The 10,727-nt window shown below is 42.3% G+C and overlaps 1 protein-coding gene across 1 annotated transcript; it reads left to right on the top strand.

Moving 5' to 3' along the window:
- Positions 1–5,428: 5,428 nt before the first annotated feature.
- On the top strand, positions 5,429–9,412 carry LOC117401494 (G-protein coupled receptor 54-like). The gene is made up of 5 exons (XM_059014293.1): positions 5,429–5,678; positions 5,941–6,065; positions 6,308–6,443; positions 7,824–8,062; positions 8,670–9,412. The coding sequence occupies exons 1-5, from the start codon at positions 5,429–5,431 to the stop codon at positions 9,048–9,050; spliced, it is 1,131 nt and encodes a 376-aa protein (XP_058870276.1). The 3' UTR covers positions 9,051–9,412.
- The last annotated feature ends 1,315 nt before the right edge of the window (positions 9,413–10,727 follow it).

Raw genomic sequence — 10,727 nt, forward strand, 5'->3', positions numbered from 1 at the left:
AGCATTGCTGACAACAGTGCGAGGTGGCGGCGCTGAAGACGGCAGCGGCTCCTCCCCCTTCCACACGCAGGATGGTAGCTCCTCCCTTTCTGGCTCTTGGGCAGGCAACTCCTCCTTCTCTGGTCTTTGGGCAGGCAACTTCTCCTCCTCCTCCTCCTCTGGGAGGGGGCAGTTTAGCACAAAGTGCCCCCACTCCCCACAGATGAATTTCCTGTGCCATTAGAGGAAAAACAGCCCCATAGAAGGATGTTACCACCTCCATGCTTGACAGTAGGTATGGTGTTCTTTTCTTTGTATGGCTCACCAGGGTTTCTCCAAACGTAACAACTATCAGTGTGATTAAATAGCTCTTTGTTTCATCACTCCACAAAACCTTTGACCAGAACTCACATCCATCATTCAAATGCCGTTTTGCAAACTTTAAGCAATTGTCCTTGTGATGTTTTCCTAAGAGCGCCTTTTTCCTTGACCTACAACCATTGAGACCTTCACCATGCAATACTCGACCTATGGTTGAAATGGAAACCCCAGTCCCACTTGCAGCCAATTCACTTTGAATATCTTTGGCAGTCGAGTTATTAACCTTCCTCACAATTCTTCTACTTGTTCTTGGTGAAAGAACCTTCTTTCTTCCAGACCGAGGGAGCGTTGTGACAGTACCATGAGTCTTGTACGTCTTGATAATAGAAACAATAGTTGAAATTGGGATACTCAAATGCTTGGAAATCTTCTTGTATACTTCTTCAGTTTTATGACAATAAATAATGTTCTGCCTAAGGTCATCAGACAGCTCTTTACTTTATCCCATACTGACTTATTGGTAATGAACAGCAATCATCCTATGCCTAACTTGTTTTCCAGAAAGTTCTAGAAATTATAAATTTCCATTGGGGTATGTAAACTTTTGACTAGAATATGTATATATATATATATAGAGAGAGAGAGAGAGAGTAAGCAGAAATAGAAAAGAAAAAAAAACGTTTTAAAAATACAAATATATTTTGTTTAAGCAATTTCTGAGTAAAATCTTCATTAGTGTATAATAAGTGAATATGTTGTGTGTCGGCACCTCTTATTGTATAAGACATCATTTTGCAGAATGGCTCGGCTTTGCTTTGCAGTCCATCTCTTATACAATGAGAGACACCCTACACACGATGTATTCACTTCTAACATTGGGGCAACAGGACCCAGAACCACTCACAAGGATTACAAACACTGAAGAAGAGCAAGGCATCTGATCACATTAAGTCCAGGGTGAGAAATGTTTCATTTGGACATCCTTTTGTATTCATATTTAAATTAAAATGTGTCTGTTTTCCGAAGACACAAGCACAGTATTTATAGGACAGGATGTGCATGCACAAAGGTACGTCATACTACATTAAAGGGTAGAGGGAAGGAAAGGCGCAAAGTGATAAAGAATGGTGTTCTCCTGGCGTTCTGCACCCGCTATCAAATTTGCACGTTGCCATCATTAATCCATTAGAATTATAAAGAAATGCAATTAGATTAAGAAAAGAGAATGGAATTGGGTGGGATCTGGATACTAAGTGGGCGCAAACATTCCAATGTGATGTAAGGATTTTGCCTTGCACTTAGGCAATCGATGACTCTCCAAAAACTTTACACCTCTATACAAGGTGCAAACCATTGTTGAAGCGAGTAACTAAGAGCTGTATAAAAGCACACACCTGCAGAGACCTGTCATTGGTGATGGTGACACTTCCTGATGCAGCGACACTTGGCTCTTGTTGAGGAGAGTTAGGAACACGTTCGGAGAAGGGTCACTTTGTTTGGGATGCATTGCTACAGCGTTATCGTCTCACTCCGCAGGTCATCCTAAACCTAATAGCTGAGCGATGAGCTAGACCCCAGCGTCAATCTAGGGACCGCTATCCCAGCACATGGGAAAGTGCTGTGTTCTCTGCACTACTTAGCCTCTGATACCTTTCAGACCACAGTTGGAGTGTCTAGAGGGACAGCCCAATCCTCCTTTTCCAGAGTGCCAGGCACATTTCTGGATGCATTGCTGAAAAGGGCAGGTCAATACATATAATTTCCTAAGGATACTAACATAACTGATGTTGGCTGAGGCTTTTCCAAACAACTCCATTTCATGCTGAGTGGCCTCAGATGTAAGGACTCTCAGCTCCTTCTCAGAAAACATTTATTTTCTGTGCGCCAAGAGGACTTTGCTGCCTTTTCTCTGACGCATGGCTCATTGAGCCCCACGTTATAATTGCTGATCATTATTTGTGCGCGTGAGTAATTTGCATTGCACTTAAGCGTACATAGGGCGCAGTGCAAAATAATTATATCTTCCCCTAAGTGTGGGGAAACATTTTTACTGCAAGGAACCATACCACAATGTAATAGGCTTAAGTAATTAAAGTTATTTCCTGTACCAAGCAATTAGAGAACATTTTCCACATGTGTGCCTCAGACAATATGATTTGCCTGATGTGTGTAATTTAAATCTCCTTCTTTCTGCATTCTCCCTGCTGCTGACGGCACACAATTATAGACAGAGTACCTCATTTTAAAGATTGCTTGAACACTGCACTCCAGGGTCTCTTTTAAGCTGGCATTGGTGCCAATAGTTTTATCCTCTTTTTTTTCAGAATGATGATGCAAAATGGTTTAATGCAGAAATCTGCATTGTGAATGGCAGAGTTTTGCTTCTGTGTTTTAATTAAAGGCAGACTTCATCATAACTTCTGAAACAATCCATTAGAGATTCTACAGAAAAAAAAATGTTTTTTTATAATTGCTTTACATTTTTCCTACTTATATCTGAAGGAGTTTTAAATCGTTCTGAGTGTGTCTAGGTTCATCTGTCTGTACCTTGCTTAGAGCTTGTCTGGAGAATCCCTGGTGCTAGCGGCGTTCCTCATGCCATTCAAATCATGTTTCATTTCAACTCTGCCTGCCCACCTACTCTCTGACTGTACCATCAGATACAAGCTATTGGGTACATGTAGAATATTGCACAGGGTGCTGTATCATACAAGCTGAGATCCCCTCCATAAGAGGTCAAAGTGGCCTTTGTCATGAGTGGGCTTACCAGCCGCTCTGACCTTGAGTGGGTGAATAGCAGTGGGTGAAAATCTTAAGCTGAGGGAACACAAAGCCACTTTGTAGCTTGGAACTTGGTTTAATGAGACTAGGTTTCAGGCCGCTGCACGGCACACCAGAGGAGACTTGGGGTTTGATACAGCCTCTAAGAAGGTCTCCCGGTCTCCTGGAACCAGGTTTCAAGCCACTGCTCCTGTAAAAGTGGCTCCGTGTTCCCTCAGCTCTACACAGCACCCTCTACTATATTTTTTAATCATAATAGCTCATTTTATTTTGACATCATTTCCATCTGATACAAACTATATGTCGTTGAACCAACAGAGTAGGTATTCACAAGCTTTCACTCCTGTAAAGACACTTTGACTGATCTAGCAGATATTTTTCAAATACAACTTAAAATAATTCAGAGTTGCTGTCCATATTGTTACCTAATGCCCTGCTCCTGTGTTGAATCTCAGTATTACTCCATGCATTCCACCTGCAATCACAATGTGAGCAACAGCAATAGAAATTACAAGCAACAGTATTATCTATCTATCTATCTATCTATCTATCTATCTATCTATCTATCTATCTGTCTATCTATCTATAGTACTTGAAAAACATTTATACCTGAATTTAGAAAAATAAAGAAAACAATAAAAAGTTTCTCTAGTAACATGGTTTATCTAACCCGTTTTTTTTTATTATTATTATTATTATTATTGAAGGGCTTTTACCGAAATTGGTGACTAACCCTTTCATCCTCCGACAGTTAAACTATGTAGGTGTGTGCTATAGATCTCTTTCTAGGGTGGTTTTTTCTCCATGTTAGTGAATGTGGAGCACATGAAAGTTCAGGGACTAAAAGCATTCGATGCAGAAGAGTACTATCCGCGTTCCCTAAATCAATGCCATACCCCTCCAGTCAAGGAAGACTAGTACCGAGTCCCGAGCCAGACCCTGCATGTCAGTTCTGCTGCATGTGAGGGCTAAGGTGATGTGTGCAATATTAACGTTACTGTTGCTAACAATATAATTCCACTAATATCACTTGTTGTATGCTTCAGTTCGTTATGCAGGTGTAAAACAAATACAGGACCGGTATATTGGATTTTGTCCTAGGAAGAATCAGGCCATGTATGAATGTGTTAATTACACCCAGTTAAGGGGTAGTATCGTTTTGAAGTTGTGCTTGGAGGGAGATGTGTTAATAAGTTAGATGTTTGCTGGTAATCGCTGATACTTCAAGGGAAGTGGTACTACGTACAGTGACTCATGCACAAGGTTTACCGATTGAAGCACAGGTTTGTTCACTCTAGTGTGTCAAATAATAGCGTGCACAATTGAGCAATTGAGCTGAAACGCGCGTCATGTGCGTCAGACCGGCTCCAGAATCACACAGATACCTGTATGTGTTCAGGTAACACATGTTATTACAGAATGCTAAAATAAGCATTGCAGGCTAGTCGTTCGTCCGTCCGTGTCCCGTCCCACACCCCGCCCCTCGCGATGGGACAACCATATAAATAGCAGCACGGTCTAAATGGGCATCAGACGCAACAGCAGAACAGCATCACTGTATTTAATATAAAGACAGGTTGATAAAACCGCGGTAGAGTTTCATTTCCATCAGAAAATGTTTTTGTGCTTTTTCTGCCCGAACGTGTTGCGCCTCGTGATCTTGGAAAACAACAAGTCAGTTTATGAACTATTATGTATTTCTGAATTTATTTTGAAACCTACCAGACAGAATTAGCATTTTTTTTTTCAAAGAAAACTGCATGGACTTCAGTGACAAGCCACCAGCAGGAAGAATGCGCGGCAGCTCTCTTTATCCATTGCGAAGTCTGGTTGTCTAGTAATAATATACAAACCGACCTGTATCAGTCAGGCAGCAGCACCGCACCGGGGAGTTCCTCGTCACCTTACTCTTGCTACTTGAAGAACATCATTTCAGCTTCAAAAACAGCCGCAAGATGTTGTGCGCTTACTAATGTTATTTGGAAAGCCCAATTTATAATAGTTTGACATTTTTGGAGCAGCGCAAAATAGTCTGAAGTAGACAACCTACTCAAATCTTGAAAGGTAATTATTATTATTGTGTACACCTTAATACACTAAGTCAAGTCGACAAACATTTCGGCTACTGCCTTTATCAATGTACTGTACTTGTGAAGTTATAGATCTATTTATTATTACTGTTGGGTCTTATTTTCTCAGCATGATTCTATTTTCATTTTATTATAAGGAATGCGGCTTTAATAATAATAATAATAATAATAATAATAATAATAATAATAAACACGTTTTGGCTTGAGCCTTCATTACTATGCATTGAATGTATAGGTGTGAATGATTATTATTAGAGATGTTTCCTGACGCGTCGGAGAGCCCCAGTTTGAAGGACTCCATCGCGTTCCTGCTCAATGACTCGTGTGTCGGGCCGGGTCTGTGCAGGAACAGCTCGGGTCCGCTTAACCCCCCGTTCCTGGTCGATGCCTGGCTCGTGCCCCTCTTCTTCGCCATTCTCATGGTGGTGGGGCTCGCGGGCAACTCACTGGTCATCTACGTCGTTACCAAACACAAGAAAATGAGGACTGTCACCAACTTCTACATCGGTAAGCGCATTTCTCTTTCTTTCTTTCTTTCTTTCTTTCTTTCTTTCTTTCTTTCTTTCTTTCTATATTACAGTCTGTCACATTTTTTTTTAATGTTATGTGAACTCTATGGGCTACGAGAAGTTGTCCTGTCAAAAACGTAATACTGTATTCAAGTCTGAGGTTAAACTGGTCCTCGACATTTTGAGCATATGCACTGTACCAAACTACCAATTGTTCAACCGAAACCAAATTAACGAACAAATGGTTTCCCGTTCTCCAGCTAACCTGGCCACCACTGACATCATCTTCCTGGTGTGCTGCGTGCCCTTCACCGCCGCTCTGTACCCACTTCCCAGCTGGATCTTCGGGGAGTTCATGTGCAAATTAGTCAATTACATCCAGCAGGTGACAGTCATTTAGATACATTACTCTTTCAAAATGGTGAAAGCCACAGTAGCCATCCAGCCGAGTTAGAATAAAGGATGGTGGAAAAACTGCCATGGTTACCTTTCAGGACCAAATGTTCCAGTATAGGAGCCCAGGGGAATCCTATTAACATGAATAACCGATGTGTGTTTAGTGGTTATTTTTTATTTAGAGGTTGTGGGTTCGCACTTCTGGTGCCTATCCTCTCTCTCTCTCTCCAGGTTTCTGCCCAAGCGACGTGCGTGACACTGACAGCGATGAGTGTTGACCGCTGGTACGTGACGGTGTATCCACTGCACTCCCTGCGACAGAGAACTCCTCAAGTCGCCGCCACAGTGAGTCTGGGGATCTGGATAGGTAAGATCAGCTTGCAAAATCCGAGCAGCGTTTAGTCCAGGAGAAGGCTCTAGTTTGAGCTACATGTTATCTTTTATTAAGGATTAAAACAAAGAAGGTTATCCAGTAAAGGCACTAGCGTAGGTGGTGCAGGTTTAGTCATGCAATCAGGAGCCTGTTGTTTCGAATCGTGGTCATGTTGAATTGCAGATCTTGGCTGGGAGCCCACAGAGTGTGAAACATTAGCCTAAAGCTCATCTACATGTAGGCTAGGGAGAAAAATGAACCTCCTCATGCCTCCCTTCTGGTCAGCCATTCCACTTCCCTGACTGGGCTCTCGCCTCCAGGGTTCAGTAGCTTAGTAACATCCATAAGAACTTTCTGACATGTGCCTTACTGCTGCTGTAGGGAAACAGTGCAAACCCCTTAACAAAAATAAGACATATTATTTAGAATATGTCCAGTACTATATAGTGCCATATAGTATTGGTCATATGACAAATTAATGTGAGGTTTGATATCTTGATGTTCTCTTGATTCCATCCTGATCTCTCTGTCTGTTATTTTGATGTTATTTCCATTAATTTACATTGTTTAGCTTGAGGTATTTGCATAAAGTGACCTTTGGAGGCAAACACAATTAGCAATAGGGATTGCGATGAATATGGAATATGTTGGGCCACTTGTTCCTCTTTGATCTCATAGGTGTCTGCTACAGTGCACATGTTCGAGAGTAAGTAGTTCAAATTATATTGTGTTATGTGCTTTGATAAGTCAGTGTTATGGTGCTGCTCTTCAGTTCTAGTTGTCTGCCATAGACAAATGTAAATTTTATTAATTAGTCATTTAGCAGGTGCTTTTATCCATAGCGACTTAGACTAGGGGTTGAACTATGCATCACAACTGCTGCTGCAGAGTCACTTCCAATAGGACCTCGGTTTTATGTCTCATCTGAAGGACGGAGCACAAGGAGGTTAAGTGACTTGCTCAGGGTCACACACAGAGAGTCAGTGGTTGAGCTGGGATTGAACCTCCTTGTATCAAGACCTTTTCTTTACTCACTGGACCACCAAGCCTCCTTGTAGATGTGTCTTTATATTAGTAAGCGCCAGCACCATCTAGTGAACAGCAAAACTAAAATTGCAGACCACTAGATGGCGCTGGCTCTTACTTCTACTGCAAGGCTAGTGTATCGCAGGCTAGAGATAGTAATGATAGGGAACTGGAACTGAAGGGCAGATCCTGAACTGTGGTGAAAGCAACACAGACTGATCAAAAAACAAAAACAGCGTTTGAGTGATTGCAATAAGAACCACCCTGAATGATTGCGCACATCATGAAAAGTTGAAGAAGTGTCCTTGCGTTGTCTGGACTCCCGCCTGTTCCTTTTCTATGCTGCAGGCTCATTCTTGGTGTCCATCCCAGTCCCCATGTACCACCGGATAACCAAAGGGGAATGGTTCGGACCACAGACCTACTGCACTGAACACTTCCCCTCCATCTCCCACGAGAAAGCCTTCATCCTCTACAATTTCCTGGCGGTCTACTTGCTCCCCCTAGTGACCATCTGTGTGTGTTACACCGCCATGCTATGCCAGATGGGGCGCCCCACTGTGGAACCATCTGACAACAACTATCAGGTAGAAGCACTGCTCTTCTTAATGTCATAATCATGGAGGTTTCTTTACATGGGCCTATGGTGGATAAAACCAGAAGAACATATGCACATTTTCTAACGAGGATCGATGCTTGAATTCCAGGATTCAACAGTTTAGCTGCAGTGTTGTATTTGAAATATTTACATATCCTGAATTTGTCTTAAGCAAAACAAATTAAGAATAATACAATTGGGGACCTGAAATAATGCTAAAGAGTAAGTCGCTTCAAATGGCATTTTTGTTGGCCAAAGTATCTTTATATGTGTAAGCGCCAGCATTATCTCTTCCCCAGCATTTGTAATGCCAGCAGTACTAAATTAAACATATTTCCCAAGTGGCAGATCACTAGATGGCGTTGGCTTTTACTTCCATAAAGACATAGAGATAAGAGTCTGTTGATTAATACCTTACAGATGTGTATGGCAGGCCACTGGCATAGTTCTTGAACTCAGGTGAAAGTAGCCTAAAACAGAGTTATCATTCACTCATAAAAAGGCAGCAGGGCAGTAAAAACAAAGGAAATTAAATTTGAAGCTACATGTGCTTTCATAAAGCTAGTCAGGAGTTTCAAACGTCTCCCCACTTCCAGCTGCAGTTGCTGGCGGGGCGCTCGGAGGCGATGAGAGCCAAGATCTCCCGCATGGTGGCTGTGATGGTGCTTCTCTTTGCCCTCTGCTGGGGCCCCATCCAGCTCTACATCCTGGTGCAGGCCTTCAGCCCCAGCTTTGAGCGTGACTACTACATCTACAAGGTGAAGATCTGGGCTCACTGCATGTCCTACACCAACTCCTCTGTCAACCCGATTGTGTACTCCTTCATGGGAACTAACTTCCGCAAGGCCTTCAAGAAAGCCTTCCCCTTCATATTCAAGCAGCGCATCGCGGCCGCCAACCTTCCCCAGGGCACTGCCAACGCAGAGATGCACTTCATCTCCTCTGGATCTCAGATTGCACCCACGAGCCAGGAGTAAGTGGACCACCTGAGGCTACCCCTAGACCCTGCTAATGTGGCCCATGGAATCGGAGGCTGTAGTTAAGTTGCACTGTTAAGTAGTGCATTCTTTTTAAGAAATTGGAGCACCACAGAAACCAATGCTGTGAGTTTGTTTTATGACAAAGAGACCAGCAGGGATTACATATACTAGTGTACCCTATTATTTTATTTTTCCCCATGTCCAATAATGTTCCTCCTGCCAATTTTGCCTAATCTGCAGGAGTGCCAGGGCCAATACGACGCTTCCTGTGGAATCCCCGGCAACAACCAGCAGCTTCATACATGCAAGACACAAGTCTGCACTGCCGCGGCTGTGCTTTTACCAGGTGAGCCACGCAGGGACCCTTGCCTGTCTTGAGCAAGTCTTACGACTGGTGGAAAGCCAGGGCACTCTATGCCCCTTGTATTATAATGTTAATTGATATAAACAAAGTATAAACTGTGCCAGCTTATGTGATTGACTTTTTTGTGAGAAGTTTGTTTTATGGGCCCGGTTCACAAGATTGTTTGAAGTAATGTTTTGACTGTTTTGCAGACCATTAGATTGTTTTCAGATGCGTTTGAGCCCTCGCATGAAGAGGAGGTTTTGAGTGTGTATTGTAAATCTTGTGTGCATGTGTTGTAAATAATGAATGAAGTGCCTGACGCTCCTGGGAGAGCCTGTCTGCTGTGTGTGATTACCAGCTGCGGAATCTAATCAGCAGGTAGGGGTGTCCCAGCGGGGCGTCGGGTTCTGTTTATACACAACTGGGCTTCTGTAAAGCCATAAGATAACGAGCTGAAGAGTGTCCACTCTACCTAGAAGACCTTGCTGAAATCCTCTGATCGCCATGAGAGTAAACTGGGATCAGAACATAAAGAAGCTGAAATTCACAGACGGCTGTGTGTGTGAACTAGGGTTGAATACTGAAGAGTCAGCAAGTCGAAACCGCTGATCACTGTGTGTTTTAATTTATTTATTGCATTTATTTATTTATTGCATTTATATAGCACTTTTTATACAAAAGTATCGCAAAGCTGTGTACAGTACACAGCAGAAAAAAGAACAAACCACAATACATTTGTATAGCATGTCACACATACAGTACAAATGCCATAATCAGACCATTTAAATAACATATTTAAATAACCGTATAAACATAATACAAAAGCAGCAATTTTAAAATTACATTAAAATCCACTAAGATAAGATAAAACAAAGGCATGCATAGTCTCTCGGCATCAGATACAGAAATAATTGGTCTAAGTTTGGCTATATTTCTCTTTGGCTAATAGTAAAAAGATACTTTAGTAACTTCCCTAAAATGAGAGATCAGGAGCAAAGATGACCCCCAAACTCTTAATTTCTAACCAGGGTCAGGGTTAGTTCAGGGATTATAAATCCCACCAGAGTATAGTGAGCGAGGTGTAGAAGCAGACCTCCATTTATTAGGAGTTTTCACGGCACCTTTTATTTGTACAGTGTTTTATATTGCTTTTCGTACACTGCGTTGTATATCCTCTGTGCACTACCATTGTTGATAGTGTCAAGTAAGCTGTTCAGTGTTGTTCTATGTTAATAAAACCTGTGCTCCTGCGAGCATATCAACTACAACCTCCGTCTCGATCTCCTGCCTGTCACTCAGCAGCGAATACACAGACCCGCACAGCAGAC

This window comes from Acipenser ruthenus, chromosome 47 (assembly GCF_902713425.1).
Source record: "Acipenser ruthenus chromosome 47, fAciRut3.2 maternal haplotype, whole genome shotgun sequence".
NCBI classification, from domain to species: Eukaryota; Metazoa; Chordata; class Actinopteri; order Acipenseriformes; family Acipenseridae; genus Acipenser; species Acipenser ruthenus.